Genomic DNA, 25,790 nt, shown 5'->3' with positions numbered 1-25,790 from the left:
AGTAGAGATCTCTTCTCCCGTCTCTGTATGCTGTGTCCATGAAACTAGAAGACACACGTGTACACGAACAAATACACAGACGCTCACAAGGGCGCACCACATGGACATGGTAGCAGAGGGAGAGCAGACTTTGGTCAGGCAGGTTGTCAATACCAGCTCTGCCACTCCCTGGCTGTGCGCCACTGGGTAAGTCGCTTAGCCCCCCTGAGCCTCCTCGTCCTCATCTGTGCACGGGGTTTGCAAACACCCCCCACAGAGTGTTCCTGTGAGGTTTCAGTGAGCTAACGTCCGTAAAGTGCCTACTCCGCCACCGGAAGCCTCTTTGCCAGATTCATCTGCTGGGCTTAGAATTTTAACATCCTACTATAAAGAAGGTATCAAGTGATAGAGGGTGGAAACCCAAATGAATGAGATCCAGGGGCAGTTTAATCTGGAGGCTTTTAACTTGACGGACTAAGAGAGAAAGCCCCAATTATCTACCAATTTCTTAAAGCACAGTTCTTCAGGCTACAACGGTCCCAGAGCAAGAACCATTGCCCACACCTGCGCAAACATCCTGTCTCAAGTATGTGTCCATTGATACATGGACACAGGATGTCACCAGTGAGCCGCAGCTCCTGGCCCGCGGAGGCATCCACCCAAACCTACCTTGGACAGCAAGGGTCTCCTCACAGTTGATTCTTATTTGGCTCCTTCCCCCAAACAATGCCAGGACTTTAATTAGAGCCTAAGAGTTCGGGGGCGGGGTTGGGGGCAGGTTGCTGCCTGTGCTCCAGGCAAGGAAGAGCTGTGCCTTTTGGGGGGAAAACAGCCAGAAAGAAGTCTCCCATGGTCCCAGTGGTCAAGGATGTGGTGCGTATCATTTTCCCTGGAAGTCTCTGCTGGTCCTCTGATCTTGTGACAAATCCACTTGTGCATCGGTCACGTGAAACGCCCTGAGAGTGGCACTGAGATCGAAGGCCCTTAAAGAGCAACTCTCTGCTGCTCCCAGGGCAAAATGCCTCAGGGTGGGGCTCAAATAACTCAATTTGAACCGGGACAGGGACAAGCCAATTATGAAAAAGGCTGAGAGGTTCATGTGGGGCGGTGGGGTTAGTACGCTTTTTTCCCTTTCTGCTAAAAATCCATTTGAAATCCTCTTCTCAAAACTTACGACTAGCCATCCCCGACTTCCTTTCCCCGACGTTCTAACCTCATGGAGAAATTACAATCGCCACGTGCTGGCTATTGTTTGACTTGAAACAATCACTTGGGTATTTCTGTAGGTGTCACCATAGCGGGTAGAGATAAACAAGCAAGGAAAAGGAACGCTTTCGAAATAAAGGAATGCCCAAACATCAAAGTAAAATATTTGAAATACTTCTTTTAAGAATTATTTTTTAAATGGCATTAATGGCACTTAAGCTGCAAGCAATTAAAACGATTCAGTCCTCTTGTACAAGAGTTGGTTGAGGGATTAATTTTCCTTTTGTTTGGAGATAGCGAGGTTGGCCCTTATAATTGTGTCTACCCTAAGACACCCAGAGAGGGACAAAAAGCCCTGAGATGGAAGGATGCCATGGTCCTCCTTGGTATGTCTCAGACACGCAGGATGTCTATTTTCATAAAAGTTTGGGGTTGGTTAGAACAGCAAGCCGCTGGCGTCATGCAAGGCAAGAGTTTTGGTGTTTCCCCCCCTCTTACCAAAACAAGTTATAACTGAAGCTCCACTAGAAAAGGGAACATGAACATCTCAAAACCAGTTTATTTTCACCATTGCACCCACTGGGGAAAATGCATGATTTTTGCCCGTAACCACGCAGCTGTCGAGGTTGAGTTTTCACCAATGCGTGCAAGATCGCTTGCACTTCCTACCCCTGTGAGAAAGACCAAATTCAGGAGGCTTCTGTCCTTGGTTGAGGTGATATCCACAGTGAGATGCTTGGGACTATTGTTTTTCTTTTGAAATGAGGAAAGCAACGGCACCTTTTAATCTGTGTGCTCTGATCTGCTTCCGACCAATCCCAGGTGCTCTCAGGCCCCACGGACATGAGAAGGCTAGGTATGCACTGAATAGTTTGAATCAGAACTCAAGCTCAGAGCTACCTGCCAAAATGCCAACTCAAACCCTAGCACAGGTACGAGTTCACCCCCAATCCAGTCCTCTTCGGTGTGTGCATAGGTCATTAATGGTAGGTTCGGGAAGTGAGATTCCATGTAAAAGACACACCCGTTCCTTTCAGAAGGCTGGTCTAAGGAATAGCTGCCCTTTCCCATGTGCCGTCCAAGGCGGCGCTGCACAGGGGTACAGCATCACCCCTGCCCCCCAGCAACGCGCCCTTGACATTTGCAGCCACGACCTACGATGGATGCAAACCCTCCCCGGGTGTCCTGCTGTCGCTGTGGGAAGCGAAGTCCTTGTTCTTTGATTCCTTTTGGCAGAGCAAGCTTTCTCGGTCCTCTATGGCACAGTGAAATATATTCTTCAATGCTATGTAATTCTGGACTAAGGAGAAGTCTGTTTAAGGCACGTGTCTCAGGGTGAATATTAAAGAACACAACGTTTCATCAAGTCCAGGGTCCGGACATTTACATTCTGTCTTCAAATAATATGTTGCTCTCGCTTTCCCTGTCTTTGGTGTCCGTGGGGACCATGCCGTTCTCCAGCCCCGCCGGCTGCTGGGCGCAGTCAGTCAGTATGGCAGTGCTGGAGTGGTCCGAATTACACGTCTTTTCTGTCTCCTCCTCTTTCTTCACTTCATCCAGGGAGGAATTCCGGAAGGTCTTGTAGATTTTCTGGACGTCCTCGGGCAAGGTCTTCTTGATGTCCTTGTTTTTCCTCTTGGTGAGTTTGGAGGAGGAGCCGAACTTGTTGATGATGTTGTCCTCGGAGGCCCCCTGCCCGTGTTTGTTCAGCTGCTCCGTCCCTTTCAGGCGCAGGTTGTTGGGCCGGTTGTTGATGCTCTCCTGGGACGAGGCCCTGAAGCGGCCCGTGTCCAGCGTGGCGAAGACGGAGCGCTTCTCCGGGGAGAGCATGTCGAGCGAGTGCGCCCTCTGGTCCAGGCCCAGGCGCCGGCGCTCCATGCTGCGGATGGTGGCCGCCCGCTGCAGCTTGTCGTGGATCTCCACGCTGAGCCGGCGCCGGGTCTCCCGGAACTCGGCGGTCACGTTGGCCTTCCACTCGGCCGCGTGGGCCTTGATTTCACCCACCTGGCAGGGCACAGAAGAGCAAGAGCACACTGAGAAACTCCTCTCTGCCCAAGCCACCCAGCGCCCACCGCCCTACTGTGTCCCAAAGGGAAGGCTGGCTGGGGGTCACCTGGGGCACAAGCCCAGGGCCAGGGGCGAAACCCTACCTCTGGCCTAGTGCTTCCTGCCCCCCTAAATCCCCGTCTCAGTTTGGCTCCTGACTAATGAGGCTCAGGGAGGCACAGGTGCGGGAGAACCAAGGGAACCTTGAGTTTGGAGATGGGGGCTGAAGGAGACGTGCAGGGCATTCCGGGGGAGAGAGCAGCGTTCTGAGTTGGACAGGCGTGTAGCGTTCCAGGGATGTGCCCATTCCCTTCTAACAGTATGGCCCCATTCCTCGGGCATTGCTGGGGTAATCGAGTCTAGATCACAGAGTTTTTAGTGTCATGTGAGATAAAGACATGCACCTAGCTCAGTCCTGGGCACAAAGCAGACATTCGGAGACTCCTTTGCCCACTCCCTCTGCTTCCATTGCCTCTATCTGGGCAGGATGCCCAACCTGTCCCAGTTAGCCTGGGACTGTCCTGGTTTTAAAAGGGGAAGTCCTGTGTCTTAGGTACCCCCTCCATCCTAGGAAAACTGGGACTCCTGGTCCTCCTATATCTGGGCCACGCTATGGGCTTGTGCAATCAGGGCTTATCAGGGCTTAAGAAGACCCTCCAGAGCACCCTGGTCAGGATGCAGGGAGGAGGCAGGCTCAGAGTGGGGGTTATCAAATCTCTGGGCTCTTCTTCAGTTAGGCAAACAGTACAATGCTTTCCTGTACACGTGAGGAACTCAGAATTTTGCATTCAGGAAAGTCAACATTTATGTTGTTACTTTCTTTGGTTATAGCTGATTTTCCACAGGTCAGTTCGCTACCCCGGGAATCAGACTGGATGGAGACTGCGTTGCCAGCGCTTTTGTCTGCCAGGAAAACGAACATTGTGCCCAGGAATGAGATGGCAAGTTTCTCCACTCGGCAACCTTCTCCTGACCCTTCTTCTATGGGGAATGACTGTGTTCTGGGACGTGAACAGGAGCTTTCGAAGAGGCTGCTCCTCTTTTTATTTCTTGATGGGCTTTTTTTAAACCCCCTTCCTTTTTCTCTTTAACCCCTTCCCTTAGAATTCCTTTGCCTCCTACTTTCTTCTTTTCCTCTCTTCCTAGAGGAACCAGTTTATTTTTTTTAAACTCCACGAAGAATCTGCCTTTCCTTCCTAGGCCTTCCTTTCCTTGCCTTTGCGTGGGTTTTCACGCGTGTTGACATGCGGGAGTAAAGGCTGCGTGCTCCTGGGATAGAATCATCTCTACAGACCAGACAACCAGGGGGGACTAGAGGTGAAAGAGGCCCCCTGCGTTCACTTCCCACGGCTGACCACTGCTCAGGGACTTCAGTCTCGTACGGAACCAAGAAAGAGTCGTGGCTTTTGCGTGCATTTCGATACAGGCCCCGTTTCCTCAAGGACAGGCATGCTTTCTCATGCATTTGGTGAACTTTCTAAGCCTCCCCCACATATTTTCTGGCAAGGGGCAGTTACACACCTCCCTTAAACATAGTGTACCTCAGTTGACTATTTCTGTGTTTTCCTTTTCATTCCATTTTTAAAACTAGGTCGTTTACCAGTCTTTCCGGGATCCGTGGGCTGGTGAGTCACCAGATTTTCCCACCTGCCCAAAGGGCCCCAGGAGTAGCTTCTATTCCATTGCATTGGGCTTTTAGGTGCTGATCCCAAACAAGGAAGCCTGTGAGCCTTCCACTCTGTAAGCAACATTCCAGCCCCCAGAACAGTGGCAGGAACTTGTTGGCACGCGCTCATCTGGTCTCAGGAACATGTGTAGAATCTGGAAGGGGTCCTACCTCTTCTTTTGTCTTTTTGGACAGAACCCGCAGCCAATCTCCGATCATACTGAGGACAGCTGCAAAGTAGGCAAGGCCAACAAGGATCCAAAACCACACTAGGGGCTTATACCACTCCCGGTAGTGGATGCCAGCATTTCCCCCTGAAAACAACCAAACGTTACTCTCAGCAGGATCCAGTGTGTGGTCTTTGCAGAGCAGGCATATTCCAGTTCCATGTAGTGGAAACGTCCCCCATCACCAACTAACACTCGGCCATTAACCCTGCTGTATACAAGACATGCTGGGGGGGGTTGGAAGTCAAGGAAAAAACGTGTCCCATCCCCAGAGGAGCCTGATTTGTGGCCAAACTTCTCTACATTCTTAACCACTAACCACGGTGCCCGTGACAAAAATATGTCAGTGACCAACCTGATCTACCGAGTCTCCACCTGAGGTTGGCAATGAATGGCTTGATCTAGAGGACAACAGAGTAGGCCCAGCTGTCCATTGTTCCTTAAACGTCTTTAAATTGAATAAAAATAAACACCATTAAGTCATCCCAAAGGGTTTGGAATTCATGGAACCGTTTCCTTCCTAAGCGCACGTGCATTTACTAAGAGCTGGGTGTAAAATTAGACTTAATGGCTTTCCTGAGACTTTGATCCAAGTCGCAGTGATTTAATGCTAACGGGGGGCTGGTGTGTACATGATGCTAATCCAAAGGGTCAATTAGACTGAGTAATGGGAACCACCAGGACCACACGAGAATGAAAAAGGACCTTCAAGGCCCGCCAGTCCAGTCCCTGTATTATAAATAGGGTTCCAGGAAAAATCCATCAAACCAAATTGGCCCATTGCCTGATTGCATTGACTGGCTGTTTCGCTGAAAGGACCGGTCATTTATTCCAAATAATTAGCCTATTTACTCGAGCTTTCCTAGAGGCACTGCCAAAGGCAGCCATGCAAAATAGTACCCAAGCTCAGGCCCCTCTCCTAAAGAAGTGGGGACGTCCCAGGAAGTAACTCTGTAAGACCTGCTGCCCAATGAACCAGGCAGGTGGCTGTTTCTAAGACAACCGACATTAGCAATGGATCGGTGATGGTGCCATTACATCGGTGATGGTGGCTGATGACTAATCTTTCCCACTGAGTCCTGCCTGCAGCCTCATCTAGCACCACTGAGTCCACACTGCACCCTCATGGGATCAGTAATACGCCTACTTCCCAAAGGCAGCAGGGCAGGCACTGTGGCCTGTGTCTCTTCTCCATGCAACCAAATTCACTTTAAAAAAAAAAAATTCAATTACAGCTTACTTTCAGTGTTATTTTGTATTGGTTTCGGGTGTAAGCCTTAGTGGTTAGACAACCACAGGCTGCACCAAGTGTCCCCCCAGATGCCCAGTACCCATCTGGCAGTGCACGATAACATTACAACATTATGGACTATGTTCCCTAAGCTGTACTTTACATTCCCATGACTATTTCGCAAGTACTGATTTGTACTTCTTGATCCTTTTCACCTCTGTCCCCCAGGCCCCCAACCCCCTTCCACTCTGGCAACTGGCTTTTCAATGCAGCCCATGAGGTCTCCAGGGCTACCGCCATTTCTCAACATGAGCATTCCAAACATTGCTAAAGGGCCCCGTGGCAAGCCCCCTTGACTTGGTTTAGCTGCCTTTGTTTTTCCCCCGTCCGCAACTCTCCTCCGCAGCTTTCTCTGGGACACTAGTGGGCTTTCCGCCACACTGAGGGGCTTGCGGGGTTCGTTTTGTCTCTGCACTTGGCCAGAGAGCTCTGCAGCTTTGTCGGTCGGGGCTGAGAGCAAATACTGATCTCAGCCAGCCACCGTCACCCAACAAAGATTGTCGCTAGGGTGCGCTAGCGAACAACACATTAATCTCCCCACCCCTGCCTCTTCCTTCATCAGCGGCAAGCCCAGAATTCAAAGCTTTCCCTGTGCTCCCAGCCTGAGCTGTGAGAGGCTATGATGTTGTTCACTGTCCTGAAGTGAGTCAGCTACCAAATAAACCAGCACCGCCCCTGGTGTGCTGATTGGCGTGTTCCAGTTACACCTCCAATAGAGTTGCTACTGTGTTAAATCACAGCCACCATCAACTCTTCTTAATATACCTTTTTAAAGGACCGGGTACCCTTCCCTGTCACTGTTCCCTGTACTGCCAAAAAGCTGTGGTAAACTTCCAGTCACTTAAGGCGTGCATTCCTCAGACCAGTCTATGCAAGCCTGGGAGCTGGAGAAGGGCCTGGTCTAACTGCAGTCAGCACTGTGGATTGTAAGAGACCCCTGTCTGAAGACCTCGGGACAAAGGAAGTATGGCTCTATGATCAGTGGTGAGCATGGGAATTAAAACAGCGGCAGCAGTGCCTGTGACAGTGGAGGCCACGCCCTCACTAGGCCAGTAAAGATATGCTCACAGTCCCTGTGCCTAATGCAGATAAATAGAAATCACAGTAATTGTAAGTGTCCTGTTCCTGGGGCTGTGCTACTTGCGCCCAGGGCTGACAGATCACCAGACTGAACTGAGCAGTGTTACAGAGCAGGGGTGTTTACAAGTGTCCTCTAGCAGGCAGGCCTCCGCGGAGTCCGGGGTGGCACAGAGCGCTCTGCAGCCCCGTACAGCGCAGACTGCGCTCGGGGGAACTCGAAGATGCTTGTAAAAGGGTTCTGGGCTCCAGCTGCCAACACCGCCTTCACTGGAGCCTCAGCCCAGTGGTACCACAGACCAGCTCCAGACAATGCTAAGGGATTAGCTGGATGATCGTCCCTCTTACTTTTCTCAGTCTCTGTGCTTCTCTCCAGAGCTTCGGGCCCTTCACTGGGTGGCACCAGGTGACTTGTGCCCCAAGGTGAGTGGCTGCCCAGTGGTGGGGCGCTGTGCATGAAGGAAGCTCTGTGGGTCCCAGGCTTTTTACAAACAGTGTGTTGTCACCTCAACTTTGCAATTCTTAGTCTTTAGTCAATAAGACAAAAGAAAACAATAAAACTGCTATTTCTACACAGCGGGCAGCGGTCTTCGCCCGTCCAGTTGGAACAGCTACAAGGCCACTGGCTATCTGTACCATAGAATTAACCAGGGGGCACTCGCGCCTTGGGATGAGCCGCCGTCACCCCTCCAAAACCTCCTGTTCTCCAGATCCCCAAGGACCAGGTCCCTGTCCTCCTTTGCAGCATACTCCCACAGAGAGGCCAAGGCACAGCCAAGATCAGGGGCCAGAGGAAGGAGAGTCGGCCCGGGGAGTGCGGCCTGCAGACGTTCAGGCTGCTGCTTAACTGGGAACCGGTCAAGGCCACACACACATCCAACGCTTTGAACCTAGGGTGGCGGTGTTGGATCAGAGCCCCCACTTCTTGGGGTGAAGAAGGATCCACAGACAGTCTGACGCCCTGGAACTCCCCCATTAGGAAGGAGAAGGGTGGCCTCTTCTTTCTGTCCCTGCCTTCCTCCCTCACCCTGGGAAAGCGGTGCGTGCAAGCAGCCAGAGCTCAGATCTTCAGCTCCCTTTCCCTACGTGGAAGTGATGGTGGTTTTCTTTTGCTTCCATAACCCCAGCCCATCGGTTCTTCTTTCCAAAACGAAGGCTATCGCTTCCACACACATTCATGCAGAATCCACTGTGCTACATTCCCTTAGGGGGCAGTTCTCCGCTCCCCATTGTCAAACGGGTCCTAAGCCTCGTGGACATGCCCAGGGTGACTTTTTCAGGGCCAGTGGCCCTCGCCTCAGTGGCAGCAGGAAGCTCACACGGCAGCCCATTGAGACTAAGCTCTGTGCTCGTGTCTTTGGAGTTTCACATTTGCCACTTGCTAATACGGCCTCTATCAGTTGACTCAAGGAGTCTTAATGTAATTGAGAAGTCCAAAATGCAATGAGACATTCATTTCACTCATGCACAATTCACAGGACGATAAGGATGATAGGCATCCTGGGGAGTGGGAGCCTGGCTTCCCTCTCACCGCAGAAGCCCGATGCTGTTTAGATCGCAGAGGGCCGCGGGCGAGAAATGAGCCTGTGCACGGCCATAGGGACGCGGAGCCTTCTCCGTTCGCTCCCCCTACAACTCATTTTCTCATGGTTGGGAAAAGCACGGCCCACAAAATGTTTCCACCACCCGCGGGGACCCCGGCGACCGTGGGGACCCGGGGTGCTTACCTGCCACAAAATCACCAAAGCCCACCGTGGTGAGAGTGATCACCACAAAGTAAATGGACTCCAAGGCTGTCCACCCCTCGATGTGTTTGAAGATGACGGCAGGGATCGTCACAAACACAATGCAGCCGGCCAAGATGAACAGGATGGTGGAGATGACCCGGATCTTGGTCTGACTCACTTGCTTTTTCTGGGAACAGCAGAGGAGAAAGGCAAGTCAGCTTCATCGCCCAGATCCAGGAGGCAGAGATACAGAAGAAAATGTACTGTGTCGGGGGCTTTCTTCACTGAATTTATTGGGGTGACATTGGTTAATAAAATTGGACAGGATTCGGGTGTACAGTTCTATAATACATCATCTGTATATTGTATTATGTGTTCACCGCCCTAAATAGTCTCCTTCCATCACCATTTTTCCCTTCTTTACCCTCTCCTGCCTCCTCCCGAACCCTTATCCCTTTGGTAATCCCCACACCGTTGTCTCTGTCTAAGAGTTTGTTGGTTTGTTTGTTTTGCTTAATCCACCCTTTTTCACCCAGCCCCCCAATACTCCTCCGCTCCGACAGTGTCGGCCTGTTCTCCGTATGAGTCTACTTCTATTCTGTTCGTTAGTCAATCCCACCCTTCGCGACAGCATGGACGGACCTGGAGAGCATTACGCTCAGCGAAATAAGCCAGTCAGAGAAGGCCAAGTACCATATGATGCCACTCATATGTGGAATCTAATGAGCAAAATTGTCGGCGACTTTTAGCCTCCCCTTGGTCGTGGGCAGGCAGGTTTGTGAGAATCTGATGGAAGCCGTGGACTTGACCCTAGAAAAACGCACATCCAGGTGGTTTCAGGTATTCTAGGGGGCTCTCTGGCCCCATGAAGCCTGTTCACGACTCCACTTAGCTCATGCCTCGACTGTCCTCTGCGTGGGCTCCATGACCACGAGCCACATGCCCGTCCTGCCTCCCTCACTAGTGCAAATGTGAATCCCCAAGAAGGGCCTGTGGAGCCTGGGTGGGCAGCCCTTTGCGCAGGGCAGGAGATGGAGCTCTGCCTAGTCTCCTTTGCATCAAAGGGAATCTGCTGGGGGAGAAAAATGGCTGACCTGAAGCAGGCAGAATGTTTGTCTGAAAGGAAAACACACAGCCACCCCCATCCACATTTGTGACAGACTCCAGGCAAGCATCTGTGCACCTCCTCACCTCCTTCCCCCCCGCTGAGGCTGGGCGCTCGTCGCACACCTTGAAACACGCGCATCACCGTGTGTGGGGGCCGCGTTACCCACAGGGGCCAGGACAGGAGTTGCAGTCGGAATGACAGGGCCACTGTCTAAAACGGGCAGTAAGGCGCGTCAGCTCACGTCAGCTTCCGAAGGAGCAGACAGCGAAGAGGTAAAAATGCACTCGGAGGGGGGATCGCACCGGCGTTGGGGTAGAGTCATCACACCAGTGGAGGCAAGAGGTGGACCGGAGGCACCATGGGCGTCCCCTTGAATGCACCCCCTGAGCGAGCCTTACGGACTCGAAGCTCCCAGGATCCGCACTGGAGACCATCTTCGGGAGACCCTGGTCCCGTCACTCACCAAACAACACACTCTCGTGGATGTATCTTTACCACCAGAGTGCGTGGACCTCTCCATGCCTCCCGCATTGATGTTCTGCAAAAGTGCCCCCCATGGAGGGCAGTCGATACAGGAAATCCTCACCATTTGATCGATTTTCCAGTCACGGCCATCTGGTGAACTAGAAAGCAGACGGCCTCAGAGAGCAGAGAGACCTTTGCGTTCATAAACCTCATTCACGGAAGCAAAAAACGGAAGCCGAAAGGGGTTCGGGGACTTGCATACAATGATACTGCTAATTAAGGGCAGAGCTGAGAATAGAATCCAGAGGTGGTTAAGTCTCAGCCCGGGGAGTAATGAAAGAGCTTTTCACGTAATTCGATAATTCACCAGCTCAGACACTGTTGCCAGCGCCCTCCCCCGAGGAAAGAAACCAGACTAGCCTCCAGGAAGAAGAGGCCACGCTGTCTCCCCTGCGGGGAGGAAGACTGAGAATAAAAACCTGTCCCTGGACGGTCTGTCCCGAAGCTTCAGTCGCCTGGGCCAGGTTGCCCAGGACAGACTTCTAAGGTCGGCTCATGGCTCCACCATGGAAATGACTCGGTCTCGGAGGCCGGAGGCTTGACTTCGGTCCTGTTTCCCCGCCCTCCCACCCGCCTCGTCCTCCCTGATTTGGGGGGAGAAACATCGATGCTGCCTCTTCCCTGGAAAGCCCCCCGGGGATGAGGGCTGAGAGGGGACGCAACTGCTCTCCCGGGGATCAAGCCTCCCAACCAGGCGGTCGCACCCGACGGGCTTCCTGAGTCCCAGGTAAAGTCAATATGGAGAGGGCGACGAAGGGAGTAAGCACGGTTCGAGTAGAGAATGTTTATGCGCACACAGCTAACTCAGCACTATTCACGCTCCAGTGCCCAGATCAATATCTTCCCTCAACACGCGTAGGCAAAGCTACAAACTGCCCCAGCCCTTCTTCATGAAAAGAAGTCGCGCACCCTCACTCCCAAGAGGACACGCGGTGTACAAAGGGAGAACAGAAAAACAGTTTGATTCGTGAGCTTACAGGGTCCCTGCCCATCTCCTCAGAAAAGCCATCTGAGGGGGGAAAAAAGACATTTTACTGATATTTTTGAAACTGCATATGAAATACCATTTTTCCCACAAGTAAAAGTATCATGAAAAGAGAGATGACCTGAGAACCACCGGGAATGTTCCACCCATCCCTCGAATTTCCACATTGGACATTACAGGAGGCCTTTGCAGGGACAGCTGGACCCACCAGAATCCGGGACCTTGGTTACTATGAGCCTAGTTCTGTGTGCAGACATGTGCAGAAACCCAGAGCCCGAAAGTGGATCTTCTCAGACCGTTCAGTTCATCTAATTACTGGCCATGGGAACATCATTCCCCACCCCATCGATAAATCGTCCTCCTCAAACACACAATGAAATTAAAGTGAATTAAACGTTTGTGAGACACTTGTCCAGTCATTCATTAGGAGGCGAACGCAGCTACGCACAGGATGAGGCTGAGGTTGTCGAAGGAGTGAGGCAAGTCCAGGGGGAGCTGCAGACGCTCTCGGGTTCTCAGGGGTGGGAGGGGGAGGGGGCAGAGGGAAGGTGGCCCGGGACAGGAACTGTTTGGTGGCAGAAAGGGAGGTGTGTGACAAAGCCCAGACCCTGGTGTCTTCATTGCATTACCTGCCGGAGAGTTTCTCAGCAGGGTGGACATCCCCACTGCCTGCTGCCCGTGCCGACCAGTGGGTCCCTGGGCTGATGACATCTTGGGTGATGCTCAGAGAGGACTTGGGGAATTCAATCCCTGGGGTACTGGGGGGACTTGAGAAATCAGGTGTCGTGTGCGTGTGTGCGTGAGTGTGTGTGTGTGTGTGTGAACTTCGAATGCCCATACTTCACTGTGAAAGGAAGAGGTCAGTATGAGTGTAAGGTTTTATCAGTATCTGGTACTCTGGATGCTCATGCTTTTTGCTGCCATTCAGATATTTTTGAAAAGTTGCCTTAATTGAACAGTAGCTTTCAAAATATAATCACAAACTATCTTATAGTGTATCTGGTGATCTTTGGGCTTCTTAGCCTCATTAGCTGTGCAACTAGTCAGTCCTCCTTTAAAATGGTGTTTCAGAGCCTGGGGTTTAGAGGCAGGCTGACTGCCTGAGACACAGTCTGTCCCCTCTGAGAAACAGCTGAGTGACCGCGGGCAAGTGTCTCAGCTTCTCTGTGCATGTTTCTTCCTCTACAAAATGGAGAGAAAAGAACCCACCTCGCAGGACTGTTTGGAAGATTACATCAGTGTGTCAAAGCTGAGTACCTTCGAAGTGCTCAGTGATTGTTAATGACCATTTTTGACATACAAGCTCGAATATTCCCTTAGACGCAAGCAGTCCCAGCCTAAAGCGACCCATGGCTGCTGAGGAAGGTTCCCTCGTGGCTGACTTGAGATCATCTTTGTTCAGCTTCCAGAGGTCACTGTCGGTTGCCCCTCCCTGGATTCATTATCTCATATAATTACCTCATTTTCGACAAGAGAGACGTCTTCATTGGTTCCTCTGTGCTGACTCCAGATTGAGTTTTCAGACAGTTTTAGGTCACAATCCCGAACGCTTTTTTTCTTTATTTGCCTTTCAGTTAATTTCCCCCAAGCTCTTGCTCATCCTTCTGAAACTGCCAAGAATCGCAGATAATGTGTGCGATGTCAGGAACCAGCTGCAAAGGGACCCTGAGAGCCACTGCTTGGCTTTCCTGGCCCACCCCCACCCCCACTCCACCCCCAACCACCACCACCACCACCTCCACCACTCAGGGAGTCAAGCTCTGTTTCCACGGCGGGGTTGCTAGGCGAAATCTCATTGCTTATTTACCAGTCAGCAGAGCAGCTAGCAAAAAGCTTTCCGAGAGCCCAGATCTGACTGAGCTAATGTGTTCGTGGACTGGCAAAACGGTGACCCCATAAAAGGTGTTTTGATACAGTATTCAGGCAGAAGTAATAGGAGCATGGCGTGTATCTGTCCAAATCTGTCCATGCTGTTGATTGTAACAGATAATGTTTTCTTTCCTTCTCCTTGTGCAAATAGTATCGCGCAAAACTATCTCCTGTGTCTGGTGGATACTAAGTGTAGGAATGTTTAAAGAACTCAAAACCTACCTCCTGCAGAGTTCATTTAATTGTCAAAATTATATGTGTGATTATTTCGAAGAGCAAAATCAGCGTCATAGACCGGAGAAGGCGGGCAGCTCTGGGAGCTCTGCTCCGAGAAGAGGACAAATGCATTGGCCATTCTGGAATGCTGACATGTCTCAGACCTCGGGGCAGGGGGGCCAAGCCACATGCCTAGTTCTCAACAAGCACAATGCCTGCCTGTGTTTGTAGACTTCCACAACCTTATTTTAGAGAGCAAGTACCTTCTATTCATCTGTGGGCTATTTCACCACTTGATTTTTTACTCCCTCTCCAATGGTCTTTTTTTTTCCTTTCATTTTTATGTGCTTTCTTAGCATTCTAAGACTAGCAACACGAATTGTTGTGTCTGGCCAAGAAATCGGGGACTTGCGATTTCTAGCCAAGACATTGGAGATGTTTTATAACAATAAAGACACGGCAATAAGGATCCCAGGACGGGAGGTGGACATGAGGAGCTCCCACCACGTTTCAGTTTTGTTTCGTTGACATGCAGGCGCATCACCATGGCAATTCCATCGAACGGAGAATAATTTCTCATAAGGGAAAGACAGTAGGAACTGCCTCACAAAAGAACTGGTTTTGTCTTCTCACATTACAATGTTTTCTACAAAGACTTTTTCAAATATTTTCAACATCACAACAAATATTCACGCAGTACCATATAAACTATGAGAAGACTTTTTAAATGCCATCAGCCTATAATCTTCACAGCAGAGAGACTGTAAACACACATTAGTGAGAATCGTGTAGTAAAATCTCCATGGAGACGGTGGAAAATGTCCTTCTCAAAAGCTGAGTACACAAATGGATTATAACCATACAAAAAAATGACAGAGTCACGGCTAGCCTCCGACTCTGAGCCCTGCTGTGGCATCTGGTGGATTATTGGCCAACTCAGTATTTTGCTGGCATCACCGTGCAAAGTTTTTGAAAAAGCTTTTCACATATAAAAATAAATGGTTCTTATCATTGAAATGCCAGTGTTGGTGCATCTGGGGTGGAAAAAAATTAAAGCCACAAACAATAAAAATTCTCAGCTCTTCTGCTCCAGGAACCCCTCAGTTAAAATCTGCTAAAGGTTTCTGTTCTAAAAGTCAGTGACTCTACATTAGAAAACAACACTCTATTGAAACATGAGATTCTGCTTTCAAAACTCCACTCATCAATTCATCACGTAATTATTAAGAGCCCTTTATATATCAGGGCTGTTCTATTGCAAGGCACATATACCCATTCAAAGGCTTTATTTATTGATTTTTAGAGAGAAGGGAAGGGAAGGAGAAAGAGGAGGAGAGGAACTTCGACGCAAACCATCCATGGGTTGCCTCTCACAGGTGCCCCAACCAGGGACTGAACCCACAACCGAGGCACGTGCCCTAACTGGGAATTGAACTAGCGGCCTTTCACTTTGCAGGACGACGCCAAACCAACTGAGCCACACCGGTTAGAGCAAGGCACACACCATTTTTTTTAACAAAAAAAGAGAAGTTCTGTTGTCACGCACACAAAACTTGGTGGGCAGGGTCGGGGTGGGAACGTCTGAGTGTGGTTGGGCTGAAACCCACTGTGCGGCGCTGTCCACAGTGCTCTCCCTGGTCCAGGTACTGAAGGCAAGGTGAGCGCCCCGTGACGTAGCCCTGATTGACAACATCACCTGGGAGAGGAGGAAGGGACATTCTCGCAGCTCTGGAATGTACAATACACACGGGTGTTGAGTGCAAGGGATGGGCCTTAGAGCTTTGGCAGCTACGCATTCAGAAAATGTATCACATAAGCAACCATCTGAACCCCCTTCTTTGCTTTGATGAAAGACCAAGAGCTCCTCCCAGCACAGAAGCTGACGAGTGCCCACTACTCACGTTCCCAGCCTCCCCACTGCAGGGACACAAGCTTGCCACCCAGGCTCCCCAACTGTGGAGACATAAGCCAGGCATAAACCAGACGTGACAGAATCGGTCTTGGAGTAGTCCCCGGATGGGTTTCCACGTGCTTTCTTCTTCCACCTGTCTCATCCCTCTCAGGTATCCCAAGGACCATTTCTAAGTGAGGGATAGAGATTCTCAGAGGCACACCTGCAGAACCAGTGTCCTGGCCCAGAGACTTGATTACCACTGGGCTAAGGATGCAGACAGAGAGAAGGCAGAAAAGCCACTCCTCCTGGGGAGGAAGGAGGGAAGTGTGGAAGAAACTGCATCTTAGGGTCTTCCAAGTAGGATCACCAGAACCTCCAGCCTGGGGACCAGAGTGTTAAGAATGAGAGATTAGATGCCAAGCTCTGTTTTCGTGAGCACCAGCTGCTTCACCACCTGGGCATAGCCCACCTCTTTGAAGTCCTGGATCCACCCCGGTCTCTGGAACAGAGAGTAAGAGACTTGGACACTGAGTAGGGTGCAGACCGGGAGGGAGGACCCTTCCCCCAAACAAGCTAGAATGGAACAGCTCCAGGTAGTAGGTTTAATGGAGATGGGGGAGGTGGAAGGGAGAAGTGGACATGCCATTGGTGTTCTAAAGAAGCAGGGACCACGTGGAATCCATTCCAGGGCTGGTGGCCAAGTAAGTAGTGGCATTACATCCCTTTTCTAGGGGCAAGTCACAAGGGTGGTACTACCAGCTATATCCAGGGCCCAGAATCAGTGGGGTCAGCAGGACCAGCTGCTTCTGAGCCAGGCACACACAGCAGTGGCTTCATCTAAGACCAGTCTGTGGCGTGATTTGGGTCATTGTTCTTAGCTGGATTCTTTCCAAGTCAGGGTCTCCAACAATCCCAAAGGTAACTGTCCAATATCCTTCTTTAAAAGCTTTCTTTTCTGCTTAAATCTCCATAGTTAGTTGCTCTTAATTCAGCTAAGCTGCCCACCCACAACTGCGTCTCGTGGAGGTCAGGATAAGCTGAATTCGGCCCCTTGAAGGCAGGTCAGGGTCACGACCCCATAGTGACCAGCCAGAAATTTGGCTCCATGATCAGCTGGAACCGTAATCAGACCTGATTTAACTGCTTTAATGTCTCTGATATCTCTAAAGCTTTGGAGAAGGAAATGTCTTATCAAAAACTGACAGCTTGCTTTGGCTGCGATGTGGAAGGGGCCGGACCCATTGCTGGGATGGGCATGGCAGGGACAGCAGTGCCAGGCTCCTGTCCTGGGGGCCAGCAGGGCAGCAGCGAACGCCGACAGAGGCGGAGGGCTCTGCCACCTGCAGAAGGAGATCAGCAGCACCGCCCAGAGAAGCCGGCGGTGAGAGCGGAGGTTGGCAATCCAGTGGCGGTGGCGGGGAACACAGGCTGTGGCCAGGACAGACGTGGGTGACACCCCTCCAAATACTAGAGGACAGGGGACCTTGAACAGGACAGCTAGAGAAGGGCCCACTGCAGGGTCAGGGGAACAGCAGGGATGTGGGCCAAAAACAGATGCAGAGAGAAGAGATTTAAAGGTACAATTATTAACATGTTAATGGTGGATCACTTTGGGTGACGGATCTCTTTGCAGGATGGACTCTAATGAGATTTGGTTTCATTGTACTCTCCTGTGTTTTTCGGAGTCTCTGCAATGACCATGTATTCTCTTTGTAATCTTCCTGAAAAGAGAAAAGGGAAAGGAGGAGGGGTGGGAGAGAATGCAAGGAAGAGGAGTAAGGAGGAAAAAGGGAGAGAAAAACGACGAACATGCTCCCAGACCCCACATGGATCCCTCGAGAAACAGAACAGCGCCTTGAAAATCATCTGATTCGCCTTCCTTTCTTTGGGATGGGATGACGCCCACGACCTTGAGGGAAAACTAGAGGAAGGAGAGTAGATATTCCCCACAGTGGAGTAAGAAAGATGGGCCTGTCTGGGCCTTCAGAATCTCAGGGACCTCTGCCAAAGGTGGTGGTGGGAGCCGGGAAGAAGCCTTGCTCCGATTCAGTCATTGCACCTGCTCATTGCCCGATGCACCTCCTCTGCCTACAGAACTCTGCAACCGCCACCCCGAGCAGAAGCACTGGGGGCCCTGCTGCTGGCGAGCACCTGCTTTCCCTCTCCGTCTGTGCATAACACCAGCGATTTCTGCACCCCACTCTAAAGGGACTGGACCGCTTCCTGGTGCCCCAATACAGCACCATTCCACGCTTCTGTGCCTTTTTAAAGGCTATCCCATCTGCTTTTCAAACTGCTGTTTGTTCCTCAAAACACAAAGCACAACATTGCCTCCTGCAGGAAGCCCTCCAGCCTTCTGGTTAGAGTTACAGGGTCCTCCCGCTGCTGTCTTTATGCCTTGCCTGTTCTCCTCTCAAAGGACCTGAACTGCTGTCTACCCGTGAGTGTGTCTCCCTGTCTTTGTATCCTGAGTGCCCTGCATGGCGCGTTTTTCTACACCTGCGCCCTCTTTTTCAGCGCCTAGAACAAACGTGAGAGTAATTGGTTAAAGTAAACTATGTGATGAAGGAAATAAAATTATTCATCCAGCAAGAGCTAAGCTGTCAGGATCTTATAACGTGGCAATTTGTAAGAGCACACGAGCCAGAGAGGCACAGGGACAGATAGACACATGTGCACATGCCCTGTATTTGCCAGATTGAATATTGACAGGAACTGAGTCAAGGGGAGAGCGTTGACTAGTTGAACATGGCCACTGACACAAGAATAGAAATTACATATGTGTATTTCTGCAAGTTATACTGGAGCTCCTGAAAGTTGTCTCTCTCTTTTTTTTTTTTTTTTTTTTTTGGTAACCGCATTTAGATTATATATTCCCGGGAAGTGACTGGTGAATCTGTGACGATGTTTGTGGTTGTCACACAATTGAAGGGACACTTTTGGCAAGTAATGGGCAGGGGCATTTCTTACGAGGCAAGAATTAGTGTCACAAATCAGCAAATTATCCCAAATTTAACATGAGTTTTAATGTCCCAACAAAACAATTTATGTTTATAATTACCCAAGCTGAGACCTCCCTTGTACACACACACACACACACACACACACACACACACACACTTTGTGTACTCTTTCGATACAGGCTGAATTTTACAAGGATCTGACTCCAATGTGAATTGCAAGGAGGCTGAATTTTGATTAGTTGGAACCTTGCCAAAAATGGCTCTCCATTTTCATAAACCAGCTCACTGACAGGGAAGTCCCCGGTGGCACCTCACTCACTGATACGGCGCACTTGAACCAGCGTGCATTTGGAACTACAACATTCCACAGAGATGCAAAAGTCCCATTGCTTCAGTAGGTCCCCTGGGGTTTCATGACCGAGTACCTATTACTGAAACATGTATTATTTATTCTGAACGACCTTCCTTTTATTTCTCCTTCGCATTGTAGCTAGAACACAGTGTTGACTTTTTCAAAGTGTAGGCATGTTGCACTATCTAATATAAAATTCATTTCAAGGTGGTAAAAGAGCATTGATAAGTATTTGCTATAAAAGGGGTATTGGTATCCCAGGGCTGAGAACCACTAGATAAAATTAAACTGGGCATTGCATTTACGGAGCTTCTGGAAGTTTGGTTGTTTTTTCTTTGTATGATCCTGTTCAGAAGTCTGTGGAATTACCCTTGCAGGTGTGGCCTGAGGAGGTGAGGGCCCTTGGGTGGAGAAGGACCACACACAATAATCACCATCGGGGGCAGCTCCCCTACTAAAAAGCCCTTTCATCAAAACAGTTGTGTTTCAGAGGTTAAGACTGTTTTGCTTTCCACTGACATTTATTTGCATTCAATATGATTTTTTATTTCAAAGTCATTTTCTGCATTAATATATACGAGGTCATATCCAGCAATGCTCATTCATTCATTCACCAGGTCTGGGCACCATTCCCCAGGTCCCTGTGCTGGAGACGGTGCTCGCCAGGCAGACAGGGCCCACCCCCACAGAGCTTTTAGGCTGATGGGCATAGCAGGCATCTGAGACATAGCTCTAATCAGAGAGGTGAGGGGTGTTCTGGGGGCGAACAGGGTGCTGACTTCAGTGAGGAGTCAGAGAACCTCCCTGAGGGGCTGACATTCACCCCGAGAGCAGGGGGAGGACGGGGACTGTCGGAAGCCTCGTGAATATCGCATGCAGAAGTCTGGGAGTGGAAGGGCGTGGCACACTCGATGCAAACACACAGGCCCTTTGAATTTGCCCTGTGGAAACAGAGATTCCTCCCCAACCCTGACCCTCCGGACTCTTACTCCAAGAAAGAATACTAACTGCGAAAAATATAAATTTTCAGTTGATATGAACTTCCCACAAAATCTGGTTCGTAGGTTCATTTTTTGTTGTTTCCCCGATCATAAGAGAACTGAATTCAAGACACTTTTAGAAATCCTATTACAACTGAACGCATGTGATCATTTTTTTAAAATAAGAAAAATGAAGAGCAACATGCCCATTTTCTAGGCAGAGTACAATCTCTTCCAACCCTCAAGCTCCCCAGGACGGCCCCCAGAAGCAGGTGTCACTTGTTTATATGACCATCTGGACAGTCCTCTTCCTTCTCTCCTGGGAAGGAGAGGCTCACAAACCTCCACGGGACAGCTGGCCGAGAAACACACCTAATAGAAAGAGAGAATCAAAGGGCCAGGGACCACTGAGCCTTTCTTAAAGAGGAGCAGAGCAAGAAGCAAAGAGCAAGGGGTGGGGAAAGCCAGAGAGGAAGCGGTGATAACACTGCAAGAACACCATATGGCATCTATACGTCATGCGTTTCATCATAGATGTTGATATTTGCTTTCTCAGGAGCTTTGCTGCCAACGCTGTTACAGTAACTCAGTAAACTTCACTTTTCAAAGAAGCTTTTGGTTTTCTAGCCTTAAAATCATACATAGATTCCTTTCCTTTTTGAAACTACATAATATATATATACACATATATATGTATATGTATATATGTATATGTACACACACACACACATATATATATATAAGCCTGTTTCAAACTAAACTGCAAGGCAGTGTTAAATTAGAAGGAAAAATCTTGATAACTGATAAGACGCGCCAAGCACACTGGTTTGCGCCAACTCAGCAGTTAAAGGGGACCTGGGAGCAGGTGCGGACAGGTAGACAGACAGATGTTAATAATAACAACTTACCATGAGTCTTTAACAAATATTATTAATATTATTAATATTATTAATATTAATAACAACCACCCCCCAAGCTTGTGTAGAATGATCTTTTTAATCATTTTACTATTCTTCAATAACAGTTGTCTCCATTTCCCTCCCACCACTGCCCCCCACACCCCAGCCATCCCCACCTCCCTCCCCTGCTCCCACCCCACCTTGGTTTTGTCCCTGTGTCCTTTATAGCTGCTCCTGAAAACCCCTCCCAGCTTCCCCCCATTATCCCTTCCCACCTCCCCTCTGGCTACTGTCAGATTGTTCATAATTTTAATGTCTCTGGTTATATTTTGCTTGCTTGTTTGTTTTGTTGATTAGGTTCCAGTTAAAGGTGAGATCATATGCTATTTATCCCTCACCACCTGGCTTATTTTACTTAGCATAATGCTGATTATCGATGTTTACAGTGAAACTCATTTCTGCTGAGGAATGGAAGAAACTAACCCGGGGGACATTGCTCCGTCTAACTGGCACCAACGTGGCAAGAAAGCAGCATCTAAACCCAAGCACAGCAAAGCTCTCTTTTGAGGGTCCCTTTTGATAGTGGGGTGGGGGAGGGACCAGTCAGCTTTTGGGAAGAAAGTCTAGGAACACTTTGATGTTTTATAAAAGCATGAACTCTAGGTCCACAGAAGAAACTGGCTCATGTGTCAAAGATCTTGTAAGAGCACCCACAAGCATACCGTAGCTAAAATAACTTCTTTCTCATTCTCTGATTTTCCTTTCACTGGAATCTGTGTACAAAGGAGACTATTGTGGTCACATCTGCACAAACAGCTGCAGCCCATTCGGCCCAGCCGAGGAAGCAGAGCTCAACCTCCCCTTCGCACAGACAGAGGTACTCTTAGACCCTCTGTGTTCTTTTGGACTGAGTTACGGCCAATGCAACTGTTCCTCCTATGGTGATGACTGGAGTCATCAGCCCCAAGACCTACCACCCGACAGGTAAGACTGAGGGCAGCGTCAACAAGCATCTCTTCTTCACTCGGGCTTGTTGGGGGTACCCCAGAGCCCATACCCACTGGGTGTGTGGAGAGGAACCTAGTTTATCCCTCTCTCATCTCCAGTGAATCAATAACCAATCAAGTATTCACTGAACACCTCCAAAGCACTTAGCGCTGAGCAGAGATACAGGAAAAGACACAGTAGCCCTTAGACTCAAGGCCCTCATGCTTTACTTAAAGAGAACAACCCACCCACTAGCAACATAAGACAGGTGCATCACAGAAGGTGGGTGTGATGTCAAACACACAAGCTAGAATTCACAAGGCCCTCCCCTGAGCTTCCATAGCTGACAGTGTGCCCGTCATACCGACGTTTAACATTTATCGAGTGATCATGGTATTCCAGGCGTTGCTCTCATGCATTAGCCAAGCACCAAAAGATGCAGCTCCAGATTTTATCCCCAGTTTTCAAACAAGGAAACTGAGGCATGGCCTGAGGTCACATGGCTCAGGCACTGAGGCAGTATGACCTCAGAGGCTGCCCGCCCCAGCCCCGGTCTCATCAGGGACATTGGTCTTTCCCCATGCCTATTTCCTTCTCAGGTAAAAAGACTGTCTCTTGTTTATTGCCCCGAATCCCACAGTGTTGCAAACACAGAAGGCGTTATTTGATAATTGCTTCTTAAATTGATCTGGGAAGAGGTGTGAAGGAGAGATGATGAGAGTGAATCATTAGGAGGTAAATGAAGGGACGGCAGAGCAGTGGCAAGGCAAGGTGGAAACAGATGTCCCCAGCGTGCAGAGGCCCGAGGTGGCCTGGCATCAGGCCGCCCTCCCTCCCAGGAGCTCTGCGGTGGGGCCAGAGCCAGAGCCGGGGAAGTGGGATGGGGATAAGCAGAGGACACAGTTGGAGGCGAAAACAGGAGGAGGCGCAGGTGCCAGAGGGAGGCAAAGCACAGGGCCCCACCTCTTGCTTCTGCCGCCAAGCTAACCGAGGGGCGGCCGCTGGAGCAGCCAAGATGTAAAGAGCCAGCAGAGAGCAAAGTCAGCAAATGCTGTTTTGGGGACCCACAGAAGTTGAAGAAGAAAAAAACAGAAAATAACCAGTGTTGGTGAGGCTGTGGAGAAACTGGAGCCCTGGAGCATCGCTGGTGGAAACGGAAAATGGTGCAGCACTGTGGAAAGCAGTGTGGCAGCTCCCCCCCCAAATTAAATATAGCACCACCATATGGTCCAGCAATTCCACTTCTAGGTACACACCCAAAAGAACTGAAAGCTAGGAAGTGAACAGATGCTTGCACACCCATATTCACAGCAGCATTCTCCGCAGCAGGCAAAGGATGAAGCAACCCAGGGTCCACCAACAGACACACGGACGAATGAAGTACAGTAGATACGTGGAGTGGAATATTATTTGGCCTTAAAAAGGAAGGCAATTCTGACATGTGCGATAACCTGAATGAGTCCTCAAAGACATTACGCTAAGTGAAATTAGCCAGACACAAAAGAACAAACACACACGGTCTGGTTCCACCGGGGTGAAGTCTCTGGACACTCAGAGTCGGAGAGATAGAAGGTAGGACAGAGGTTACGGGGGGGGGGGGGGGCGCGTGGGGGCGGGGGGAGAACGAGATGTTATCACTTACCTGGCACAGACTTTCCTCCAGGGAAGATCAAAAAGCCCTGGAGGTGGAAGGTGATGTCTTTGGCCCGACAAGGTGAATGTACTGAATGCCACTGAGCCATATATTTTAAAGCAGCTAAAATGGTAAATTTTATGTTATGTCTATTTTACCTCAACAACAACAACAAAAAAAAACAGGCCTAAAGAAAAAGCTGAAGCAGGCTCTATGGTGTCCCACTAGGTCCTCGGGCTGCCTGACAGGAGAACCTCTTTGAAGCTCCGTGACTGTGGCCGGGACAGAAATGTTCATTCCGTGGGAACAAGAGCCCCCCAAACGACAGGGAAACAGTGCTGATTTGGAAAGCCAGTGTTTGGCGTGGTCCCTCTGTACTCAGCTTTTCTGAGTATGGGAATCCTTTTGAATGCTTAAAAAAAGAAAAATCCCTCAAATCCCCACAGAATAATAGAGCCTTTGGTACCCACTGACTGTGAAAACAAATCAAGGAAAAAAGATACCACAAATTCAGGAGTCACCTTTTTAAATGAATTTAAGTGATGCTAACCACCGTAACGTACATTTGGGAAGGGGCAGCCCCTATGTGAAGGGAACATACTGTTTATTCTGTCTACCAGCAATGCTTGACCCACAAAAGGATTCTTGGATCCCCGAAGTGGCACTGAAAGCCCCCAGGGCCCCTCCCACAGAGCAGGGACCATAGCCCCGTGTTAACAAAACACCAAAACTCAGCAGCACACTCCAAGACACAGTTCAAAACCGTCAGGCCAAAAACCCTATGACTCACAAACGCAGCGAACTCTTCTCAGAAAGTAAGAAGCAAAGCCCTTCTTCCCAGAAATACGAAGTGTATTTTCTCTAACACGAACGCACGTTTCCTAGGCCGGATTCAACTCAAGCGGCCCTTCCTTGCACAAAGCCAACAGCACCTGCTCCGCAGGGGAACCGGACTGTGCCCGGGCTGCGGGCACCTCCCAAGGGACATGTCTCTTTGGGGTAAAAGGTCCCCAAAACTTACATGCCTCTCAGTAACGACGTGTTCTAAACATTTTGCCTTTCCTAAAGGCAAAAGTTCTGAAAAGTTTCCTAAACCTGATTGTTATGGATAACTACTGACGTAAGAGCCATTTAGCAGCACGGCACCCAAGTGAAAAGCCATAGACCATCCCCCCAGCTCCGTGAAGGGCTGATTCAGTTCAACACGGCCCCTCTCCATTTCCAGGAACCTAATTTTCTGGAAGCGGTGCTAGAAGGGTTTATCACTTGCTTGGCTCACAAAAGTAGCATGAGGCTAGAGGGAAAAGGAAAAAAGTTGGTTTTTTTTTTCATATTGACAAATGTGATTATTTTTAAAGTAGAGTTCTATAAAAGGGCAAAGGGTTATTATTCTACTAAACCAGTGTGCCTGGCAGATGGCCCAAACCAGCCTGTGGACATGGGTGATGAGGGGTGAATATGGGGAATCATCCATGTATTATGCTGACTTTATGGTACTTAGAGCAATGAATGCCTATACAATTCTTACATTAAATTAGCAATTCAAAAATACCTGGAAGCTTTAGAAACAGGTCACCGTGGAGGAGGTCTAAAGCATCTCCAAACTTGTGGTGCCCCAACATGCAAAGATATAAGAGGTTTACATTAACAAAACCCACGGGATCATCTCTCCGACGGGCACAACCTAGAGGTGATGAACACACACGTATGCCAGAGACTCGCTTCTACCAGAAGACACTTCAAGAGGACCTTCTTCCACCACCTTCCTGCACGTTAGGACTGAGTTAAATCCCCAGTGGGAATTCAAGTCTTGGTGTCGACCCGCTCAAACTCCAGGTTCTCAAACGCACTGCACTAAAGTGCTGAGGCAGTCGGTGGAGCCCAGAAAAACAAGTACGCTCTTTGAGGGCAAGACCAGCTGCCTCGGCTCACCACAGGCTCGCCGGTGAGCTGAGTCTCCTCTCATTGTGAGCATTAAGTGGTTTGTACGAAGTGTACAGAGAGTAGAGAATGAGAGAATTTCGTCTGCCCAGCTCCTTCTCTCTCAGAGGTGGGTCAAAATGGGTCAGCCATCGGGACAGTATCAGCCCCTTTTATAAGCCCACCTTCACACTAGTCACAGTGGACCTGAGCAAGGAGGCATTTAAATCTTCAATTAAT

General features: G+C 49.6%; 1 protein-coding gene across 1 annotated transcript in view; it reads right to left on the bottom strand.

The window, feature by feature from the left end:
• Positions 1–1,370: 1,370 nt before the first annotated feature.
• Positions 1,371–25,790, bottom strand: part of KCNK10 (potassium two pore domain channel subfamily K member 10) — a 64,983-nt gene continuing 40,563 nt past the window's right edge. The window contains exons 5-7 of the mRNA XM_037031328.1: positions 9,220–9,406; positions 5,069–5,211; positions 1,371–3,189 (exon numbers count right to left, since the gene is read on the bottom strand). Coding sequence (XP_036887223.1) covers positions 2,569–3,189; positions 5,069–5,211; positions 9,220–9,406 — 951 coding nt within the window. The 3' untranslated portion in view covers positions 1,371–2,568. The remainder of the gene's footprint in view (positions 3,190–5,068; positions 5,212–9,219; positions 9,407–25,790) is intronic.

The sequence above is a fragment of the Sturnira hondurensis genome, unplaced genomic scaffold, assembly GCF_014824575.4.
Source record: "Sturnira hondurensis isolate 20B ecotype Veracruz unplaced genomic scaffold, ASM1482457v3 Scaffold0021143, whole genome shotgun sequence".
Classification (NCBI taxonomy): domain Eukaryota; kingdom Metazoa; phylum Chordata; class Mammalia; order Chiroptera; family Phyllostomidae; genus Sturnira; species Sturnira hondurensis.
This window is presented reverse-complemented; position numbering and strand designations above follow the sequence as displayed.